The sequence below is a fragment of the Haliotis rubra genome, unplaced genomic scaffold (genome assembly GCF_003918875.1).
Source record: "Haliotis rubra isolate DU_JTF1 unplaced genomic scaffold, ASM391887v1 Scf43, whole genome shotgun sequence".
Classification (NCBI taxonomy): domain Eukaryota; kingdom Metazoa; phylum Mollusca; class Gastropoda; order Lepetellida; family Haliotidae; genus Haliotis; species Haliotis rubra.
The window spans coordinates 2,400,822-2,426,241 of NW_025767113.1; the positions used below are offsets into that span (position 1 = coordinate 2,400,822).

The following is a 25,420-nucleotide window of genomic DNA, read 5'->3' on the forward strand; positions in this document are numbered from 1 at the left end:
CAATCAACCCACCTGTCTCCGTGTCCTCTCCCACCTGTCCCTGTCCCCAACAATCAACCCACCTGTCTTCGTGTCCTCTCCCACCTGTCCCTGCCCCCAACAATCAACCCACCTGTCTCCGTGTCCTCTCCCACTTGTCCCTGCCCCCAACAATCAACCCACCTGTCTCAGTGTCCTCTCCAACCTGTCCCCGCCGTCGCTGCCTGACCCCACTGGTCATCTCCTTGATCTCCTTGTCCAGGCTTGAGGGGGACATCTGTCCAGTGATCTGCAGCCCCACCTTCAACAGCCTGGCCTTCCACACCAGGTAGGGCAGCAGGGCCTCCTTCAGGTTGCCAATCACCTGCCTGGTGATGAGGAGCGCTGCCAGTTGCTGGGGACACAAACCATCATGTATATCCACTAAAGTACTGTCGGGAAATGCTAGGAAAATGCTTTTTGACTTTTATGTAAAAATCAGAGGTATTACAGTTACTTAAATGACAAATATCACGTTAAGAAACATCTACCTAATGTAGACCGAGGCAATAAATTTTGAGACATGCCTTAATATGTGTTTTTACATATGAAAATATCAAAAACTTAGAAAAATAAGGGGTAGTGGAACGTTATTTGATACAAACATTAACTGCATGTGTTACGTTATGAGCATGCACGGTATCGACAGGTGAAATTGACACCTGAGCACAAGCTCGGGTGAGGGGTCATCTCAATACATTATTTTCTTCATAATGTTGAATATGTGTACATATAGTATACGTATCGGTTATGTAAGGGATCATGTGCTATCCACATTTCGCACACCAACAACACCTATATATATATACTGGCTTGTGAAGTTTGATAGGCACATGCCCACACAGTGACGACAAGTGATATTGCTGATTGACAACACCCCTTCCCATGCCTCCGTATATCTCAACAACGTAAAGCTTCACTATCTGCCTCCGAATACAACATCCCACATTCAGCCCCTAGACGCAGGAATAATAAAGAACTTGAAACTTCTGTACAAGAAGCAGCAGATGAAACTTCATCTTGACAACACCAGCGCAGACACGCCAGTACCACTTGATATCAAGCAAGCCCTACTGTTTATCCGATCAGCGTGGAGAGATGTGAAGCAACCAACAATCATCAACTGCTGGCGTCATACGAAAATCCTGCCACCTACTGACAGCCAGATTGAGCCCGATAATGAACCTACTGAAGACGTCCGAGATTTACAGGAAACTCTTGACAAGCTATACCCAGATGCACCCGTACCTGTCAACGAATTCATAGAATATGACGCAAATCTGCCATGTGAGGAAGCCATGACTGAAGATGAAATACTCGAGATTATCCGACCTACTGCCGAAGAAGAAATCAACACTGAAGAAGACCAGACAACCGAACCAGTCGTTCCCCAGCTACCTGGGGTCAAAACATTGTTGAACACTTTGCAGACATTTGTGACACACCACTTAGACGTGTTTGATGTGAATGACCTCGACTTCATTGACACTTTGAAAACTAAAATGCTGAAGACCTCAGAAAAAAACAAACAACAAAAAACCCTCAAAGACTATTTCAAGTTTTAAATTATTGTTCACGAGACATCCATATGTTAGTGTGGAACTAGTTGTATGTAAACAGTGACTCATTCAACATCCGGGTCATAATGGCTGCTGAGAGTAAGAGCGACGACTGGTAAAAACAAACGTGAGTTTTGTGCCAACGTGATTTTTAAATCGATATGAAACTGATTGATTATGTGATTTTATATGTATGTTATGCCATCTATGATTGTTAATAAATGATATCAAGGATGTATTGTTATATTTTTTATTTATTACTGTGAATGTTTTTACAAACAAAGACGATAACCAGATCTACAATTTCTGATATTTTCCAACATTTTCATTAATCCGACATTTTCGTTAATCCGACATATTTCTCTGCAACCACAAGTGTCGGATTAACGAGAGTTGACTGTATATGTGTGTGTGTGTGTGTGTGTGTGTGTGTGTGTGTGTGTGTGTGTGTTGTTTGTTTTGAAATAAGCATACGAATTATTGTGCATGAGAAAGAATCCCATGACTTGTGTTATTTTATCGATTGATTGTAGAAATGTGCAATGTTTTAATAAATGTTTTGCATGTCAATAGTATATTTCTGTGCAAAAATATGGATGTAATTCGGTCAATTTAATCCAGTTGTAAACATTGGCCAAAGATTTAACGAAGTCACTGGTATAGCTTCCCAGTTTTGCTTTTGAGACGGTCCCTGTCTTGTCTGATTTGTTTACACTGACTGACTGACTGAGTTTGGTTTTACACCGCTTTTAGCAATATTCCAGCAACATCACAGCGGGGAACACCAGAAATGAGCTTCACACATTGTACCCTTGTGGGGATTCGAACCCGGGGTCTTCGGCGTGACGAGCCAACGCTTTAACCACTAGGCTACCCCACTGCCCCGATTTGTTTACAGTATTGTAAACTTGTTGGTAAGACATACCTACAGCTCTACAAGTTCTGTAATAAACCCTCTCTAAACTAATGAAAGGATTACCTCTGTCTTTCTCAAGCACAAAAAACTTATAAACCTTCGCAACAATCGACTGCAAATCATTGGCCATAGTGAACGCTGTGATAAAGATGTGCATGCATGATGGGAAACTATTTGATTAAGACTTAACATTTATATTCATTTTTCTTCAATGAAGAAACGATAATTAATTCAAGTAACACAGACATTCAACATTTTATTTGTTTAAGAAAAACGTTAATTTATATTTTTTGTACCACCTGTATTATTAGCATAAATTTAAAGACTATTTCAGATTTCTGATGAAAAAATCTTGAGTTGTTGTTTTGGTACCACATTCTCTCCTGTAAACTGCCCTTTAAATGCATGGAAATGTTAAATCGATTGAAATAAAAATTAGGTACACTATAGGCGAGTTGATATATTGACAACATAGTACATTTATCACCTTTATCAAAGTATTAAGGTTAAAAAGCATTTTTCTAGCATTTCCGACAGTACTTTAGAGGTGGGTACTAGAGGTTCAAAGTGTATACAAAAATACTGCAATACACAAGGTCATGTTGCGATATGTATCATGATATAATGCATAATTAATAAAATATCACTGCATTAATTGTTCATAAGCAGAACAAAACAACATGTTGGTGATAACAACTGACCACACCCCGATCTTTAAAACCCAAATGTTGTTGACGGAAGTGTATGAGTGCACATTAGGGTACACTTCCACAATCAGCGTAGGAAGCCTTGCACCCACACAGTTGTCCCGACAATCACTGGTACCGAGGTACAACAAGAGCTACAGATCCTGGCATGTTCCTACCTCTCTCAGTCGGTCCATGTCCCGCAGGTAGAAGGCGATGTAGAACAGGGACAGGAACGAGTTGACAAACTGGAACTGAGGAAACATGTACATAAATACCAGGCTCATTGTACACCTTACGCATCACTTCTAACGCCTTAACAAGTAACTTTGGATATCATAGAGAATGAAAAAAATACCTGCCCTTATATATTCAAACAATCACACAGTTCACATTACAATGTATAAAACAAATATTTCAAACTTACCATTACTAGTTTTAGAATAAGCTGATTTTCGTATGTTTCTTCCAATCGGTAATTCTCTGTAAGGAAAACAAGAATACTACCATGTCAGGTGGGACACATACAACTACAAAGTCAACTAAAATCTGGATGAAACATTATGTATGCCTATTAAAGTAATTATCAAATAATGTTTCACATTACTGATACAAATTCAGCGATAGGACAACATTTAATGTTAGGGTCTACACGTAAGTAATTCCCACCTGGAAATCAAAAGCTGAACATGCTGTGACGAGGGAACACTAAATCATCACTTACCCTTATCATTCAGCCAAACTGCAATGACTCTGTAAAGTTCATCAAAAATTGTTATACACAATGCAAGCAGGATCTTTGGGCAGAACCGGAGGAATGCTGGGATATCATCTGACGCGATGAGGGCATTCACCCACTCCTGCAGCTGGAAGATGAGCAGCATCACAGCGAACACCACGAAAAGACAGAAGCCAATCACAGGGAAGCTCACAAGGTACCGAAATAAGTTGCGTTTCCAGGGTGGGTAGAATGGCTGCATCCGACCTGTGACAGGACTCTTTACCAGGTCGCCCTGAAACAACAGGTGTTATTGTTTTCTTGGTTGTTTAACACTGTTATCAGTAATATTCCAGTAATATAAAAGTGATCGGTATATAATCAATGAGGATCAGATAATTGGGATGCTGATATTGTAGACAACCACAATCCACACCAATCCCACATTCCAGTTGATGACCCCTTGTGAGTTGGACCAGTTCTAACCCTCAATCCACATGTTTGAAAGTGTCCTGAATCCCACACGATTGAAAGTGTCTTGAATCCCACATGATTGAAAGTGTCCTGAATACCACATGATTGAAAGTGTCCTTAATCCCACATGAACGAAACTGTTCTTGTGCTCACACAACTAAGTTCAGCTAAGTAGATAACAAACACCAGAATACGATATTTCAGATTTAACACTACTGTAGAAGAAAGAAATGATAAACGGTTTGTAACACCCATGGTGCTGGCAAGAATCCAGCATCAGCTGATCCTGACACAACTAAGGGAGGTAACAAAATGAAATACTATTGCCATAACTATTGGGTCACTCAATGTTGCATCATACAATACAAAAACCTAGTTCTTTGACATTAAGACACAGGTTGATGGAAATTATTCAAAATAACTATTTAACTCTACAACCCTGACCATGTTTGGAACCTGTACTAAAGTACTGTCAGAAAACAGAAAAAAAACTGATTTTTCACATTAATATCTACAATGTATGTAGTTTATAGTATGTGAAAGTGTGAAATATCTGTTAAACTAAGTTCGGCCTCACTACAGTCTCAGTGGTAGAGAGATAGGAAAAGTAGAAAAAGGACTTTACTGAGGAGAGATTAGTGCAGAAATAAGCAAAGCGGTTTTTAAGTCCAAAGTGACTTATTTGGAACAGACCATGACTTCATGCAAATTAGTGTGCAATGATACTGTATTGCAAAGGACACTTTTTAAATACCCATTTCAAAATAAACTTATTTTTATTATAAACGATAGCTGACGTAAACAATAATAACTTTAGTACTGAAACTATTAAGGATGTAGCTACCATGGAGTCTCACTATCACTATAAAAAGAAACAGGTAGGAGGGGTTGTCTCAAAGTGTGTCAGGACGGGTGTCCAAGACAGTGGTTGGGGCTGGGCTGGGTGTTAGAGATATCAGCTGAGATAAGATAATCCTTTAAGGGAAATAGATTGGGGAACCAAACGGCATGTCATAACAATTTACAAATACTATCCAGTCCTGTCGATCATCGGGTGGTCATGCCACCTATATATTTTGAGACATTTAATGCGAAGGCTGATTTAAGCTTTTCTATGGGTGTCATACTCTTTTACATATCTCCACATAAACTCTATGAAAGAAAGACACGTAAGATGTCAATCAATAGATGAGACATATTCAACAAACATGAGAAAGCATAAAATATCTTTGAGATGACCCCTTGTGCCCGTAGGCAGCACATGCATTTCATGTTATTGCGACATATGCTATTTGCAATTCTGTAAATTTTAGGGATACAGAGTAACAGCCTAAAAACAGGTTTTTTTTCTATTTCCGTCAGTACTTTAGTCAATCTTCCTACCTTATAGAGGGGTCTTGGGTCCTTAATGAGTTCATCCTTTTTTTCCAGAGTGCCCCACTTGTAGGCAAGCTCTGAGCTGGTTCTCTTCCAGTGTTCCAGGTACAAGGTTGCCCATATCACATTGAACAAGGCGTATGTCACAAAACAGATGTCCTCGATCTCCTGCCAAACAATTTATAATACCTTCAATATCAAAGCAATCATCAAATACTAACTGTCAGAAAATATGACATTTTTGCATGAGAGGAGCCAAGCAAGACAACCGGACAAACCAGTGGTGGACAGCATGAGCACATGACGAGACAGGTACTGCCACGAACAGGATGTGCATAGTCCATCACAGTGACTTATGGAAACCTGAACAGCACAACATATTTTCCTACCTCAGAATATCCATACAACCTGTTTTCTTTTCAAAACTTGGGTTTACATTTTATTACAGGTTGCCATCATTACAGTTGTAATGTATTCTGGTTAAATAACAAGCATTGTCACTAAGGTGACATAATCCGCCACAAATGATCAAATCAAACTTAAAAAGTAATGAAAGTGAAGGTCGTAGTTTAAGATGAAGTTAAATGGCAACAAACACATGACCAGTCAACATCTCTTGAGATCTTGCTCTGTAGTTGTTCAAATACACAAATATTTTCAAGACTTTGACCTTGACATGAATGCCATGGTGTATGATATATGCAAAAATAGTAATAAAGAAGAAAACTGCTCATCAAAAAAAGTTCAAGGGAAGTCTTGAAAGTCTATGAAGAAAATCCAGTGAACCGTTCTTGAGATATCTTGCTGACAATCTTAACATGCAGGTTAACATGCTGTAATCTTCAAAGTGGCTTGGAGTCATATATGAAGAAATCCAGTAAACCGTTCTTGAGATATTGTGCTGACAATCGTAAAACATTAACGTCCACTTGTGACCTTGAAATGAAGGTCAAGGTCACTAAACCTGACTGGAACCTTTTGCATACTGTGATGAACCTAGGTACCAAATATGAAAAGAATCTAGTCAACGTTTCTTAAGATATTCCAATCCGTATGTATGTACAGACAGAGCCTAATATTTTATCCCCCGCTTCGTGCTAAACGTGAGGCAGGGGATAATTACAGTTTGCCCAAGTCCATCAATAAAGTTGTAAAGGTAATGTCCAATTTGCTAGGGCCCCATTTCACAAAGCTGTCGTAGTACTACAACTGCCGTAAGTCTATGTTACAGTATAGGAGGTATGACAGCCGTAGCGCTACAACTGTCGTAAGTCTGTGTTAAAGTATAGGAAGTATGACAGTCGTAGTGCTACAACTGTCGCATAAGTCTGTGTTACAGTATAGGAGGTATGACAGTCGTAGTGCTACAACTGCCGTAAGTCTATGTTACAGTATAGGAGGTATGACAGCCGTAGTGCTACAACTGCCGTAAGTCTATGTTACAGTATAGGAGGTATGACAGTCGTAGTGCTACAACTGCCGCAAGTCTATGTTACAGTATAGGAGGTATGACAGTCGTAGTGCTACAACTACCAGCAAGTCTGTGTTACAGTATAAGAGGTATGACAGCCGTAGTGCTACAACTGCCGTAAGTCTGTGTTACAGTATAAGAGGTATGACAGTCGTAGTGCTACAACTGCCGCAAGTCTGTGTTACAGTATAGGAGGTACGACAGCTGTAGTGCTTTAACTGTCGTAAGTCTGTGTTACAATATAAGAGGTATGACAGCAGTAGTGCTACAACTGCAGCAAGTCTGTGTTACAGTATAGGAGGTATGACAGTCGTAGTGCTACAACTGTCATAAGTCTGTGTTACAGTATAGGAGGTATGACAGTAGTAGTGCTACAACTGCCGTAAGTCTGTGTTACAGTATAGGAGGTACGACAGCCGTAGTGCTACAACTGTCATAAGTCTGTGTTACAGTATAGGAGGTATGACAGCCGTAGTGCTACAACTGTCGTAAGTCTATGTTACAGTATAGGAGGTATGACAGCCGTAGTGCTACAACTGCCATAAGTCTATGTTACAGTATAGGAGGTATGACAGCCGTAGTGCTACAACTGTCGTAAGTCTGTGTTACAGTATAGGAGGTATGACAGCCGTAGCGCTACAACTGCCGTAAGTCTATGTTACAGTATAGGAGGTATGACAGCCGTAGTGCTACAACTGTCGTAAGTCTGTGTTACAGTATAGGAGGTATGACAGCCGTAGTGCTACAACTGTCATAAGTCTATGTTACAGTATAGGAGGTATGACAGCCGTAGTGCTACAACTGTCGTAAGTCTGTGTTACAGTATAGGAGGTATGACAGTCGTAGTGCTACAACTGTACAGTATAGGGTAAGTCTATGTTACAGTATAGGAGGTATGACAGCCGTAGTGCTACAACTGCCGTAAGTCTATGTTACAGTATAGGAGGTATGACAGTCGTAGTGCTACAACTGCAGCAAGTCTGTGTTACAGTATAGGAGGTACGACAGCCGTAGTGCTACAACTACCGTAAGTCTGTGTTACAGTATAAGAGGTATGACAGCAGTAGTGCTACAACTGCAGTAAGTCTGTGTTACAGTATAGGAGGTATGACAGCCGTAGTGTGCTACACTGCCGTAAGTCTGTGTTACAGTATAGGAGGTACGACAGCCGTAGTGCTACAACTGTCATAAGTCTGTGTTACAGTATAGAGGTATGACAGCCGTAGTGCTACAACTGTCGTAAGTCTGTGTTACAGTATAGGAGGTACGACAGCCGTAGTGCTACAACTGTCATAAGTCTGTGTTACAGTATAGGAGGTATGACAGTCGTAGTGCTACAACTGCCGTAAGTCTGTGTTACAGTATAGGAGGTATGACAGCCGTAGTGCTACAACTGTCATAAGTCTGTGTTACAGTATAGGAGGTATGACAGCCGTAGTGCTACAACTGTCATAAGTCTGTGTTACAGTATAGGAGGTATGACAGCCGTAGTGCTACAACTGCCGTAAGTCTGTGTTACAGTATAGGAGGTATGACAGCCAGTAGTGCTACAACTGTCATAAGTCTGTGTTACAGTATAGGAGGTATGACAGTCGTAGTGCTACAACTGTCATAAGTCTGTGTTACAGTATAGGAGGTATGACAGTCGTAGTGCTACAACTGTCATAAGTCTGTGTTACAGTATAGGAGGTATGACAGCCGAAAGTGCTACAACTGTCATAAGTCTGTGTTACAGTATAGGAGGTATGACAGTCGAAGTGCTACAACTGCTCAACTGTCGTAAGTCTGTGTTACAGTATAGGAGGTATGACAGCCGTAGTGCTACAACTGTCGTAAGTCTGTGTTACAGTATAGGAGGTATGACAGCCGTAGTGCTACAACTGTCATAAGTCTGTGTTACAGTATAGGAGGTATGACAGCCGTAGTGCTACAACTGCCGTAAGTCTATGTTACAGTATAGGAGGTATGACAGCCGTGTCGAGTGCTACAACCGCCGTAAGTCTGTGTTACAGTATAGGAGGTATGACAGCCGTAGTGCTACAACTGTCATAAGTCTGTGTTACAGTATAGGAGGTATGACAGTCGTAGTGCTACAACTGTCATAAGTCTGTGTTACAGTATAGGAGGTATGACAGTCGTAGTGCTACAACTGTCGTAAGTCTGTGTTACAGTATAGGAGGTATGACAGTCGTAGTGCTACAACTGTCGTAAGTCTGTGTTACAGTATAGGAGGTATGACAGCCGTAGTGCTACAACTGCCGTAAGTCTATGTTACAGTATAGGAGGTATGACAGCCGTAGTGCTACAACTGCCGTAAGTCTATGTTACAGTATAGGAGGTATGACAGCCGTAGTGCTACAACTGTCATAAGTCTGTGTTACAGTATAGGAGGTATGACAGTCGTAGTGCTACAACTGTCATAAGTCTGTGTTACAGTATAGGAGGTATGACAGTCGTAGTGCTACAACTGTCATAAGTCTGTGTTACAGTATAGGAGGTATGACAGTCGTAGTGCTACAACTGTCATAAGTCTGTGTTACAGTATAGGAGGTATGACAGTCGTAGTGCTACAACTGTCATAAGTCTGTGTTACAGTATAGGAGGTATGACAGCCGTGAAGCTACAACCGTCATAAGTCTATGTTACAGTATAGGAGGTATGACAGCCGTAGCCTACAACTGCCGTGAAGTCTATGTTACAGTATAGGAGGTATGACAGCCGAAGTGCTACAACTGTCGTAAGTCTGTGTTACAGTATAGGAGGTATGACAGCCGTAGTGCTACAACTGCCGTGAAGTCTATGTTACAGTATAGGAGGTATGACAGCCGTAGTGCTACAACCGTCGTAAGTCTGTGTTACAGTATAGGAGGTATGACAGCCGTGTAGTGCTACAACCGTCGTGAAGTCTATGTTACAGTATAGGAGGTATGACAGCCGTAGTGCTACAACTGTCGTAAGTCTATGTTACAGTATAGGAGGTATGACAGCCGTAGTGCTACAACTGTCGTAAGTCTATGTTACAGTATAGGAGGTATGACAGCCGTAGTGCTACAACTGTCATAAGTCTGTGTTACAGTATAGGAGGTATGACAGTCGTAGTGCTACAACTGTCATAAGTCTGTGTTACAGTATAGGAGGTATGACAGCCGTAGTGCTACAACTGCCGTAAGTCTGTGTTACAGTATAGGAGGTATGACAGCCGTAGTGCTACAACTGTCGTAAGTCTATGTTACAGTATAGGAGGTATGACAGCTGTAGTGCTACAACTGTCATAAGTCTGTGTTACAGTATAGGAGGTATGACAGCCGTAGTGCTACAACTGTCGTAAGTCTGTGTTACAGTATAGGAGGTATGACAGCCGTAGTGCTACAACTGTCATAAGTCTGTGTTACAGTATAGGAGGTATGACAGTCGTAGTGCTACAACTGTCGTAAGTCTGTGTTACAGTATAGGAGGTATGACAGTCGTAGTGCTACAACTGTCATAAGTCTGTGTTACAGTATAGGAGGTATGACAATCGTAGTGCTACAACTGTCATAAGTCTGTGTTACAGTATAGGAGGTATGACAGTCGTAGTGCTACAACTGTCATAAGTCTGTGTTACAGTATAGGAGGTATGACAGCCGTAGTGCTACAACTGTCGTAAGTCTGTGTTACAGTATAGGAGGTATGACAGCCGTAGTGCTACAACTGTCGTCTATGTTACAGTATAGGAGGTATGACAGCCGTAGCGCTACAACTGCCGTAAGTCTGTGTTACAGTATAGGAGGTATGACAGCCGTAGTGCTACAACTGCCGTAAGTCTGTGTTACAGTATAGGAGGTATGACAGCCGTAGTGCTACAACTGCCGTCTATGTCTGTGTTACAGTATAGGAGGTATGACAGCCGTAGTGCTACAACTGCCGTAAGTCTGTGTTACAGTATAGGAGGTATGACAGCCGTAGTGCTACAACTGCCGTAAGTCTGTGTTACATATAGAGGTATGACAGCCGTAGTGCTACAACTGAAGTCTATGTTACAGTATAGGAGGTATGACAGCCGTAGTGCTACAACTGTCATAAGTCTGTGTTACAGTATAGGAGGTATGACAGCCGTAGTGCTACAACTGTCATAAGTCTGTGTTACAGTATAGGAGGTATGACAGTCGTAGTGCTACAACTGTCATAAGTCTGTGTTACAGTATAGGAGGTATGACAGCAGTAGTGCTACAACTGTCGTAAGTCTGTGTTACAGTATAGGAGGTATGACAGCCGTAGTGCTACAACTGCCGTAAGTCTGTGTTACAGTATAGAGGTATGACAGCAGTAGTGCTACAACTGCCGTAAGTCTGTGTTACAGTATAGGAGGTACGACAGCCGTAGTGCTACAACTGTCATAAGTCTGTGTTACAGTATAGGAGGTATGACAGCCGTAGTGCTACAACTGTCATAAGTCTGTGTTACAGTATAGGAGGTATGACAGTCGTAGTGCTACAACTGTCATAAGTCTGTGTTACAGTATAGGAGGTATGACAGCCGTAGTGCTACAACTGTCATAAGTCTGTGTTACAGTATAGGAGGTATGACAGTCGTAGTGCTACAACTGTCATAAGTCTGTGTTACAGTATAGGAGGTATGACAGTCGTAGTGCTACAACTGTCATAAGTCTGTGTTACAGTATAGGAGGTATGACAGCCGTAGTGCTACAACTGTCATAAGTCTGTGTTACAGTATAGGAGGTATGACAGCCGTAGCGCTACAACTGCCGTCTATGTTCCAGTATAGGAGGTATGACAGCCGTAGCGCTACAACTGCCGTCTATGTTACAGTATAGGAGGTATGACAGCCGTAGCGCTACAACTGCCGTCTATGTTACAGTATAGGAGGTATGACAGCCGTAGTGCTACAACTGTCATAAGTCTGTGTTACAGTATAGGAGGTATGACAGTCGTAGTGCTACAACTGTCATAAGTCTGTGTTACAGTATAGGAGGTATGACAGCCGTAGTGCTACAACTGTCGTAAGTCTGTGTTACAGTATAGGAGGTATGACAGCCGTAGTGCTACAACTGCCGTAAGTCTATGTTACAGTATAGGAGGTATGACAGCCGTAGCGCTACAACTGCCGTAAGTCTATGTTACAGTATAGGAGGTATGACAGCCGTAGTGCTACAACTGCCGTAAGTCTATGTTACAGTATAGGAGGTATGACAGCCGTAGTGCTACAACTGTCATAAGTCTGTGTTACAGTATAGGAGGTATGACAGTCGTAGTGCTACAACTGTCATAAGTCTGTGTTACAGTATAGGAGGTATGACAGTCGTAGTGCTACAACTGTCGTAAGTCTGTGTTACAGTATAGGAGGTATGACAGTCGTAGTGCTACAACTGTCATAAGTCTGTGTTACAGTATAGGAGGTATGACAGCCGTAGCGCTACAACTGTCATAAGTCTGTGTTACAGTATAGGAGGTATGACAGCCGTAGTGCTACAACTGTCATAAGTCTATGTTACAGTATAGGAGGTATGACAGCCGTAGTGCTACAACTGTCGTAAGTCTGTGTTACAGTATAGGAGGTATGACAGCGTAGTGCTACAACTGCCGTAAGTCTATGTTACAGTATAGGAGGTATGACAGCCGTAGTGCTACAATAGTCTATGTTACAGTATAGGATGACAGCCGTAGTGCTACAACTGCCGTAAGTCTATGTTACAGTATAGGAGGTATGACAGCCGTAGTGCTACAACTGTCGTAAGTCTGTGTTACAGTATAGGAGGTATGACAGCCGTAGTGCTACAACTGTCCGTAAGTCTGTGTTACAGTATAGGAGGTATGACAGTCGTAGTGCTACAACAACTGTCATAAGTCTGTGTTACAGTATAGGAGGTATGACAGCCGTAGTGCTACAACTGTCGTAAGTCTGTGTTACAGTATAGGAGGTATGACAGCCGTAGTGCTACAACTGCCGTAAGTCTGTGTTACAGTATAGGAGGTATGACAGCCGTAGTGCTACAACTGCCGTAAGTCTATGTTACAGTATAGGAGGTATGACAGCCGAAGTGCTACTACAACCGTCGTAAGTCTATGTTACAGTATAGGAGGTATGACAGCCGTGGTGCTACAACGTCATAAGCTATAGGAGGTATGACTGCTACAACTGTCATAAGTCTGTGTTACAGTATAGGAGGTATGACAGTCGTAGTGCTACAACTGTCATAAGTCTGTGTTACAGTATAGGAGGTATGACAGTCGTAGTGCTACAACTGTCATAAGTCTGTGTTACAGTATAGGAGGTATGACAGTCGTAGTGCTACAACTGTCATAAGTCTGTGTTACAGTATAGGAGGTATGACAGTCGTAGTGCTACAACTGTCATAAGTCTGTGTTACAGTATAGGAGGTATGACAGCCGAAGTGCTACAACTGTCGTAAGTCTGTGTTACAGTATAGGAGGTATGACAGCCGTAGTAGGAGGCTACAACTGCCGTAAGTCTATGTTACAGTATAGGAGGTATGACAGCCGTAGTGCTACAACTGCCGTAAGTCTGTGTTACAGTATAGGAGGTATGACAGCCGTAGTGCTACAACCGCATAAGTCTATGTTACAGTATAGGAGGTATGACAGCCGTGAAGTGCTACAACTGTCGTGAAGTCTGTGTTACAGTATAGGAGGTATGACAGCCGTGAGTGCTACAACTGTCGTGAAGTCTATGTTACAGTATAGGGAGGTATGACAGCCGTAGTGCTACAACTGCCGTGAAGTCTATGTTACAGTATAGGAGGTATGACAGCCGTAGTGCTACAACTGCCGTGAAGTCTATGTTACAGTATAGGAGGTATGACAGCCGTAGTGCTACAACTGTCATAAGTCTGTGTTACAGTATAGGAGGTATGACAGTCGTAGTGCTACAACTGTCATAAGTCTGTGTTACAGTATAGGAGGTATGACAGCCGTAGTGCTACAACTGTCGTAAGTCTGTGTTACAGTATAGGAGGTATGACAGCCGTAGCGCTACAACTGCCGTCTATGTTACAGTATAGGGAGGTATGACAGTCGTGTTACAGTAGCTACAACTGCCGAAGTCTATGTTACAGTATAGGAGGTATGACAGCCGTGTAGTGCTACAACTGCCGTGAAGTCTATGTTACAGTATAGGAGGTATGACAGCCGTAGTGCTACAACTGTCATAAGTCTGTGTTACAGTATAGGAGGTATGACAGTCGTAGTGCTACAACTGTCGTAAGTCTGTGTTACAGTATAGGAGGTATGACAGTCGTAGTGCTACAACTGTCATAAGTCTGTGTTACAGTATAGGAGGTATGACAATCGTAGTGCTACAACTGTCATAAGTCTGTGTTACAGTATAGGAGGTATGACAGTCGTAGTGCTACAACTGTCATAAGTCTGTGTTACAGTATAGGAGGTATGACAGCCGTAGTGCTACAACTGCCGTAAGTCTGTGTTACAGTATAGGAGGTATGACAGCCGTAGTGCTACAACTGCCGTAAGTCTATGTTACAGTATAGGAGGTATGACAGCCGTAGTGCTACAACTGTCGTAAGTCTGTGTTACAGTATAGGAGGTGCGACAGCCGCTACAAGTGCTACAACTGCGTAAGTCTATGTTACAGTATAGGAGGTATGACAGCCGTAGTAGTGCTACAACTGTCGTAAGTCTGTGTTACAGTATAGGAGGTATGACAGCCGTAGTGCTACAACTGCCGTAAGTCTATGTTACAGTATAGGAGGTATGACAGCCGTAGTGCTACAACTGCCGTAAGTCTATGTTACAGTATAGGAGGTATGACAGACAGCCGTAGTGCTACAACTGCCGTGAAGTCTATGTTACAGTATAGAGGTATGACAGCCGTAGTGCTACAACTGTCATAAGTCTGTGTTACAGTATAGGAGGTATGACAGCCGTAGTGCTACAACTGTCGTAAGTCTGTGTTACAGTATAGGAGGTATGACAGCCGTAGTGCTACAACTGTCGTAAGTCTGTGTTACAGTATAGGAGGTATGACAGCCGTAGTGCTACAACCGTAAGTCTATGTTACAGTATAGGAGGTATGACAGCCGTAGTGCTACAACTGCCGTAAGTCTATGTTACAGTATAGGAGGTATGACAGTCGTAGTGCTACAACTGCCGTAAGTCTATGTTACAGTATAGGAGGTATGACAGCCGTAGTGCTACAACTGTCATAAGTCTGTGTTACAGTATAGGAGGTATGACAGTCGTAGTGCTACAACTGTCATAAGTCTGTGTTACAGTATAGGAGGTATGACAGCCGTAGTGCTACAACTGTCATAAGTCTGTGTTACAGTATAGGAGGTATGACAGTCGTAGTGCTACAACTGTCATAAGTCTGTGTTACAGTATAGGAGGTATGACAGTCGTAGTGCTACAACTGTCATAAGTCTGTGTTACAGTATAGGAGGTATGACAGCCGTAGTGCTACAACTGTCATAAGTCTGTGTTACAGTATAGGAGGTATGACAGTCGTAGTGCTACAACTGTCATAAGTCTATGTTACAGTATAGGAGGTATGACAGCCGTAGTGCTACAACCGCCGTAAGTCTATGTGTTACAGTATAGGAGGTATGACAGTGAGAAGTGCTACAACTGTCGTAAGTCTGTGTTACAGTATAGGAGGTATGACAGCCGTAGTGCTACAACTGTCATAAGTCTGTGTTACAGTATAGGAGGTATGACAGTCGTAGTGCTACAACTGTCATAAGTCTGTGTTACAGTATAGGAGGTATGACAGCCGTAGTGCTACAACTGTCGTAAGTCTGTGTTACAGTATAGGAGGTATGACAGCCGTAGTGCTACAACTGTCATAAGTCTATGTTACAGTATAGGAGGTATGACAGCCAGTAGTGCTACAACTGTCATAAGTCTGTGTTACAGTATAGGAGGTATGACAGTCGTAGTGCTACAACTGCCGTAAGTCTATGTTACAGTATAGGAGGTATGACAGCCGTAGTGCTACAACTGTCATAAGTCTGTGTTACAGTATAGGAGGTATGACAGTCGTAGTGCTACAACTGTCATAAGTCTGTGTTACAGTATAGGAGGTATGACAGTCGTAGTGCTACAACTGTCATAAGTCTGTGTTACAGTATAGGAGGTATGACAGTCGTAGTGCTACAACTGCCGTCATAAGTCTGTGTTACAGTATAGGAGGTATGACAGTCGTAGTGCTACACTACAACCGTCATAAGTCTGTGTTACAGTATAGGAGGTATGACAGCCGTAGTGCTACAACTGTCATAAGTCTGTGTTACAGTATAGAGGTATGACAGTCGTAGTGCTACAACCGTCATAAGTCTGTGTTACAGTATAGGAGGTATGACAGCCGTAGTGCTACAACTGCCGTAAGTCTATGTTACAGTATAGGAGGTATGACAGCCGTAGTGCTACAACTGTCATAAGTCTGTGTTACAGTATAGGAGGTATGACAGCCGTAGTGCTACAACTGTCATAAGTCTGTGTTACAGTATAGGAGGTATGACAGTCGTAGTGCTACAACTGTCATAAGTCTGTGTTACAGTATAGGAGGTATGACAGCCAGAAGAAGGCTACAACTGTCGTAAGTCTGTGTTACAGTATAGGAGGTATGACAGCCGTAGTGCTACAACTGCCGTAAGTCTGTGTTACAGTATAGGAGGTATGACAGCCGTAGTGCTACAACTGTCATAAGTCTGTGTTACAGTATAGGAGGTATGACAGCCGTAGTGCTACAACTGCCGTAAGTCTGTGTTACAGTATAGGAGGTATGACAGCCGTAGTGCTACAACTGCCGTAAGGAGGTATGTTACAGTATGTTACAGTATAGGAGGTATGACAGCCGAAGTGCTACAACCGCCGTGAAGTCTGTGTTACAGTATAGGAGGTATGACAGCCGTAGTGCTACAACTGCCGTAAGTCTATGTTACAGTATAGGAGGTATGACAGCCGTAGTGCTACAACTGTCATAAGTCTGTGTTACAGTATAGGAGGTATGACAGTCGTAGTGCTACAACTGTCATAAGTCTGTGTTACAGTATAGGAGGTATGACAGCTGTAGTGCTACAACTGTCATAAGTCTGTGTTACAGTATAGGAGGTATGACAGCCGTAGTGCTACAACTGTCATAAGTCTGTGTTACAGTATAGGAGGTATGACAGCCGTAGCGCTACAACTGCCGTAAGTCTGTGTTACAGTATAGGAGGTATGACAGCCGTAGTGCTACAACTGTCGTAAGTCTATGTTACAGTATAGGAGGTATGACAGCCGTAGCGCTACAACTGCCGTAAGTCTGTGTTACAGTATAGGAGGTATGACAGCCGTAGTGCTACAACTGCCGTAAGTCTATGTTACAGTATAGGAGGTATGACAGCCGTAGTGCTACAACTGTCGCCGTAAGTCTGTGTTACAGTATAGGAGGTATGACAGCCGTAGTGCTACAACTGCCGTAAGTCTATGTTACAGTATAGGAGGTATGACAGCCGTAGCGCTACAACTGTCATAAGTCTGTGTTACAGTATAGGAGGTATGACAGTCGTAGTGCTACAACTGTCATAAGTCTGTGTTACAGTATAGGAGGTATGACAGTCGTAGTGCTACAACTGTCATAAGTCTATGTTACAGTATAGGGGGTATGACAGTCGTAGCGCTACAACTGCCGTAAGTCTATGTTACAGTATAGGAGGTATGACAGCCGTAGTGCTACAACTGCCATAAGTCTATGTTACAGTATAGGAGGTATGACAGCCGTAGCGCTACAACTGTCGTAAGTCTATGTTACAGTATAGGAGGTATGACAGCCGTAGCGCTACGTCTGCCATATGTCTGTGTTACAGTATAGGAGGTATGACAGCCGTAGCGCTACGACTGCCGTCTATGTTACAGTATAGGAGGTATGACAGTCGTAGCGCTACGATAGGTTTGAGAAACAGGGCTCAGGACTCTATTAACAACAGAATGTCATAGTTTGTGTGACCTTTGATCCATCTGATATTAATCAATGAGTGATTTGGTAAATAGTGATCTCACGTGAAGTAAGAGCTATGATTAACAGCCAGATTATGAGAACTGACCATATATTAACAATAAACACAATTTTCCCTTGCCTCCCTTCCCACCTGTTACACAGCCCCTCTCTACCCTACACAGTACTGATGGGAGTAGAGGAGTAAGACTGCCACACTTGATGTCGGGTGCCATGATGTATGAGGGCTGCTAGTGGAGGTTCCTGGCACCTGCAAGTTATTGATGACAACAGAGAAGTATAAGTCGAACTTGTTGCCATGGAAATGCCAAAAATATTTTATTCAGAATTCCAAAACTACCAAAAGGCACCAGTACACCACCAGATCTATCTATGTGCCAAGTTTGGTGAAGAAATATTGAACGGTTTTAGAGTTCTGCTCCGGAAAAGACAAATGTGCACAGACGGACGGATGGACGGAGTCCATTTTAATACTCTCCCCGCAAAGCGCATTGCGGGGGATAACAATCAGTACAGCAATAAGCCATCTGTATACAGGATGATTCATAGTAACAGCTGCACCTGAACCCTGAGTTACTCTCCCTCGTCACAAGTCACATACACCAGTCACTTACTGGAGTGTTATAATCCTGGTCAATACATCCCTGCCTCTCACATCTCGGCCTCCATAACATGTCACATACACCAGTCACTTACTGGAGTGTTATAAACCTGGTCAATACATCCCTGCCTCTCACATCTCTGCCTCCATAACATGTCAGATTCAAAGTCACACTTAATACATAGCAGCATGTTTACAGCATAGGACATACTGTTTTCTAATCCTACGACCAAGCTTATCATAAAATATTTACATGTATATAAAATATGTGTTTGGTAGACATGCAGGCATAATTATGTTTAAAAATTTCTTTCAGGTCAATAATGTCAACAATCTATCATTATATTTTCATCTGCCTCATCTGATACTGAGAAACACCCAAAGATCTGCCCTGTCATACTCCTTATGTAAGGAAAGTCACGCTGACCTGCGAAGCCTGTTTGCATGAGATTCACAATGACTAATGCTTGGAATAGCGGTACTGGTTGAACCTGCACCATGCAGCTGTCACACTTGGCCGTGTTATTGATACCAACACTCAGTCAAGATCTGCAGCAATTATTGTTTAACTGCCCACTGCTACCATGCTGCTGATTTAACAAATACACATTCACTACCAATGATGTCCATATACTGACACATTCACTACCAATGGCGGTGATATACCGACACCTTCACTACCAATGGCAGCGACATACAGACACCTTCACTACCAATGATGTCGATATACCAACACCTTTACTACCAATGATGTCCATATACTGACACATTCACAACCAATGGCGGTGATATACTGTCACCTTCACTATCAATGATGTCCATATACTGACACATTCACTACCAATGGTGGTGATATACTTAAACCTTCACTACCAATGGCGGTGATATAGACACCTCCACTACCAATGATGTCCTTATACAGACACCTTCACTACCAATGGCGGTGATATACAGACACCTTCACTACCAATGATGTCCATATACTGACACCTTCACTACCAATGGCAGTGATATACTGACACATTCACTACCAATGGCGGTGATATACAGACACCTTATGTCCATATACTGACACCTTCACTACCAATGGCAGTGATATACTGACACATTCACTACCAATGATGTCGATATACTGACACCTTCACAACCAATGGTGGTGATATACTGACACCTTCACAACCAATGGTGGTGATATACTGATGCCTTCACTACCAATGGTGGTGACATACTGACACCTTCACTAGCAATGATGTCAATATACTGACACCTTCATTACCAATGATGTCCATATACTGACACCTTCACTACCAATGGCGGTGATATACTGACACCTTCACTACCAATGGTGGTGATATACTGACACCTTCACTACCAATGGTGGTGATATACTGACGCCTTCACAACCAATGGTGGTAACTGACTGACACCTTCACTACCAATGGCAGTGATATACTGACACAATCACTACAAACGATATTGATATATACTGACACCTTCACTACCAATGGCAGTGATATACTGACGCCTTCACAACCAATGATGTCGATATACTGACACCTTCACCACTAATGCCAATGATATACTGAAACCGTCACTACCAATGGCGATGATATACTGACACCTTCACTACCAATGGTGGTGATATACTGACACCTTCACTACCAATGGCAGTGATATACTGACACCTTCACTACCAACAATGTCGATATATACTGACACCTCCACTACCAATGGCAGTGCTATAGTGACACCTTCACTACCAATGGCAGTGATATACTGACACCTTCACTACAATGATGTCGATATACTGACACCTTCACAACCAATGATGTCGATATATACTGACACCTTCAGTACCAACGATGTCGATATACTGACACCTTCACTACCAATGATGTTGATATATACTGACACCTTCACTACCAATGGCAGTGCTATAGTGACACCTTCACAACCAATGGTGGTGATATACTGACACCTTCACAACCAATGGTGGTGATATACTGATGCCTTCACTACCAATGGTGGTGATATACTGACACCTTCACTACCAATGATGTCCATATACTGACACCTTCACTAACAATGATGTCAATATACTGACACCTTCATTACCAATGATGTCATTATACTGACACCTTCACTACCAATGGCGGTGATATACTGACACCTTCACTACCAATGGTGGTGATATACTGACACCTTCACTACCAATGGTGGTGATATACTGACGCCTTCACAACCAATGGTGGTAACTGACTGACACCTTCACTACCAATGGCAGTGATATACTGACACAATCACTACAAACGATATTGATATATACTGACACCTTCACTACCAATGGTGGTGATATACTGACGCCTTCACAACCAATGATGTCGATATACTGACACCTTCACTACCAATGCCAATGATATACTGAAACCGTCACTACCAATGGCGATGATATACTGACACCTTCACTACCAATGGTGGTGATATACTGACACCTTCACTACCAATGGCAGTGATATACTGACACCTTCACTACCAACAATGTCGATATATACTGACACCTCCACTACCAATGGCAGTGCTATAGTGACACCTTCACTACCAATGGCAGTGATATACTGACACCTTCACTACAATGATGTCGATATACTGACACCTTCACAACCAATGATGTCGATATATACTGACACCTTCAGTACCAACGATGTCGATATACTGACACCTTCACTACCAATGATGTTGATATATACTGACACCTTCACTACCAATGGCAGTGCTATAGTGACACCTTCACAACCAATGGTGGTGATATACTGACACCTTCACAACCAATGGTGGTGATATACTGATGCCTTCACTACCAATGGCAGTGATATACTGACACCTTCACTACCAACAATGTCGATATATACTGACACCTCCACTACCAATGGCAGTGCTATAGTGACACCTTCACTACCAATGGCAGTGATATACTGACACCTTCACTACAATGATGTCGATATACTGACACCTTCACAACCAATGATGTCGATATATACTGACACCTTCAGTACCAACGATGTCGATATACTGACACCTTCACTACCAATGATGTTGATATATACTGACACCTTCACTACCAATGGCAGTGCTATAGTGACACATTCACTACCAATGCCAGTGATATACTGTCATGGGTAGAGGGGTAGTGATGGACGTCAGCACCTATGGTATTAACATGACTGGTGCTACAGTTTTAAAAGCAGATTGGCATTGATTGGTATGACTGTATTACTATTAAAGGAGAAATAAATACTGGTAATAGTTTTTAAAAAATCATCATAAAACACATGCAATAATGTACACCAGAATACATTGCACCGACTTGGGCAAACTGTAATAATGTACACCAGCATACATTGCACCGACTTGGGCAAACTGTAATAATGTACACCAGAATACATTGCACCGACTTGGGCAAACTGTAATAATGTACACCAGAATACACTGCACCGACTTGGGCAAACTGTAATAATGTACACAAAAATACATTACACCGACTTGGGCAAACTGTAATAATGTACACCAGAATACACTGCACCGACTTGGGCAAACTGTAATAATGTACACCAGAATACATTGCACCGACTTGGGCAAACTGTAATAATGTACACCAGAATACATTGCACCGACTTGGGCAAACTGTAATAATGTAAACCAGAATACATTGCACCGACTTGGGCAAACTGTAATAATGTACACCAGAATACATTGCACCGACTTGGGCAAACTGTAATAATGTACACCAGAATACACTGCACCGACTTGGGCAAACTGTAATAATGTACACCAGAATACATTACACCGACTTGGGCAAACTGTAATAATGTAAACCAGAATACATTGCACCGACTTGGGCAAACTGTAATAATGTAAACCACAATGATGAAACACATGAAAGCAAGCTGAATAGAAATGAAAACAGAAATTAAAGATAACTAAACCTCTATATGAACACTAGCACAATGCAGCCTCCTGGGAGTTTCAACCAGCTTGTCCTTGTTAAAACTACAGTTCCTGAACCGACTGAAACATATGACGTTATTGCCAATCCAGATATGCCTTGGGTTTCTGTGACCAGAACTCCCACTGCCGTCAGTATGTCTAGTACTACTTGGTAACACATCACCGGGGAATTACTCTGACAGTCAGCCCACCTCTGCCTCAAGGCAAACACAACATAATTAAAGTGTTGATTACAGTATTAATAATTCATCTGAAGCCAGTCTCATAATCCCTCGTACTGGACTCAATATATCTGATATAGTGGCTGCAAGCACCTTGACCTGTGCTCTCATCTGATATAGTGGCTGCAAGCACCTTGACCTGTACTCTCAAGTGATATAGTGGCTGCAAGCACCTTGACCTGTGCTCTAAAGTGATATAGTGGCTGCAAGCACCTTAACCTGTGCTCTCAAGTGATATAGTGGCTGCAAGCACCTTGACCTGTGCTCTAAAGTGATATAGTGGCTGCAAGCACCTTGACCTGTGCTCTCAAGTGACATAGTGGTTGCAAGCACCTTAACCTGTGCTCTCAAGTGATATAGTGGCTGCAAGCACCTTAACCTGTGCTCTCAAGTGATATAGTGGCTGCAAGCAACTTAAACTGTGCTCTCAAGTGATATAGTGGCTGCAAGCACCTTAACCTGTGCTCTCAAGTGATATAGTGGCTGCAAGCACCTTGACCTGTGCTCTCATCTGATATAGTGGCTGCAAGCACCTTGACCTGTGCTCTCAAGTGATATAGTGGCTGCAAGCACCTTAACCTGTGCTCTCAAGTGATATAGTGGCTGCAAGCACCTTGACCTGTGCTCTCATCTGATATAGTGGCTGCAAGCACCTTGACCTGTGCTCTCAAGTGATATAGTGGCTGCAAGCACCTTAACCTGTGCTCTCAAGTGACATAGTTGCTGCAAGCACCTTAACCTGTGCTCTCAAGTGATATAGTGGCTGCAAGCACCTTAACCTGTGCTCTCAAGTGATATAGTGGCTGCAAGCACCTTGACCTGTGCTCTCATCTGATATAGTGGCTGCAAGCACCTTGACCTGTGCTCTCATCTGATATAGTGGCTGCAAGCACCTTGACCTGTGCTCTCAAGTGATACAGTGGCTGCAAGCACTTTGACCTGTGCTCTCACTGACTGACTGAGTTTAGTTTTATGCCGCTTTTATCAATATTCCAGCAATATCACGGTGGGGGACACCAGAAATGGGCTTAACACATTGTGCCCATGTGGGGAATCGAACCCGGGTCTTCGGCTTGACGAGCCAACGCTTTAACCACTAGGCTACCCCACCGCCCCGACCTGTGCTCTCAAGTGATATAGTGGCTGCAAGCACCTTGACCTGTGCTCTCAAGTGATATAGTGGCTGCAAGCACCTTGACCTGTGCTCTCATCTGATATAGTGGCTGCAAGCACCTTGACCTGTGCTCTCAAGTGATATAGTGGCTGCAAGCACCTTGACCTTTGCTCTCAAGTGATATAGTGGCTGCAAGCACCTTGACCTGTGCTCTCAAGTGATATAGTACATAGATGGATGGTTCCATTAAGCCAGACAAAATAATTACTTTGTTTTCAGGAATCGTTATCTGAGATGTCGAGATTCAGGAGGGAACTTATTAAGTTTTCATGGGAAGATTCTATATTTCTCAAACAGGAAATTTGGTAAAGAAATGATGTCTTTCACGAAAATTCTTTCTGTTGGATTGAATGTGAGTGGTCAACAAGCACCAGCTCATGCCACCAGAATGTGCACAGATTCACTAGATCACAAAGTGGTCCTTCAATCAGTCCTGCTTATTCTTGTATGTTGCTGCATTGATAAAACTCACCCCAAAATACCAAGAATTAAACAGCATGTGTAATACATATTATCGCTGATGTCCTCACGTCTTTACTTGTACAGAGACTGCCAAGTATGCAAGCAGTGAACCAACTACCGTATTAACTCACCTGCGAGTCCTGTATGAACCAGAACACCATCCCCAGCAGTGTCGGGAAACACAGAGATGCTGTGTAGTGTCCCAGGTAGGCGAAATACAGAGCAATCTTCACACCAAAGTACTCGCAGATCTTCTCTGAAAGTCAAATACATTTCATTACAATACTTCATTTCAGGCAAATTCATAAAATGTATCAACCATTCTTACCACTTTGGCCTCACAGACACTGGTGTGGTGCTAACAGGATTATTATCATAAGTAAAAGAGCAGCAAACCCACATGTAAATCAGCAGATCCTGCCTCTGCCAAGGGATGCAAATTCAGTGCAGTGATTACAGCTATCCATTCATGTCCACACAGGACATCCACAGGAAAGGTTGGACAAAGCTGAACACCTGCCTATGAAAGCATCTTGACATATTCTTACAACAATGTGAAGAAAGAATGTTGTGTCTTCAAGCTAATATGGACTTGAATTCTCAATATCAAGGATAATTCCCTAGCAACATAATATATATTTTTGTTTCTCGGTGAAGATGAGAGCAATATGCCCTTTTTGGGCTCTGAAGTTTAAACCTGACCTATACTCAGCTACCCAAGCAGGTTCTCCATTCAAAAAGGGTAGGAAAAGGATAGATTCCTAACA

At 42.4% G+C, this 25,420-nt stretch overlaps 1 protein-coding gene across 1 annotated transcript in view; it reads right to left on the bottom strand.

Moving 5' to 3' along the window:
* The window catches only part of LOC124288979 (anoctamin-8-like), a 68,222-nt gene that overhangs the window by 11,861 nt on the left and 30,941 nt on the right, over positions 1 to 25,420 (bottom strand). The window contains exons 5-10 of the mRNA XM_046725578.1: positions 24,785 to 24,909; positions 5,755 to 5,916; positions 3,904 to 4,192; positions 3,607 to 3,662; positions 3,359 to 3,433; positions 163 to 373 (exon numbers count right to left, since the gene is read on the bottom strand). Coding sequence (XP_046581534.1) covers positions 163 to 373; positions 3,359 to 3,433; positions 3,607 to 3,662; positions 3,904 to 4,192; positions 5,755 to 5,916; positions 24,785 to 24,909 — 918 coding nt within the window. The remainder of the gene's footprint in view (positions 1 to 162; positions 374 to 3,358; positions 3,434 to 3,606; positions 3,663 to 3,903; positions 4,193 to 5,754; positions 5,917 to 24,784; positions 24,910 to 25,420) is intronic.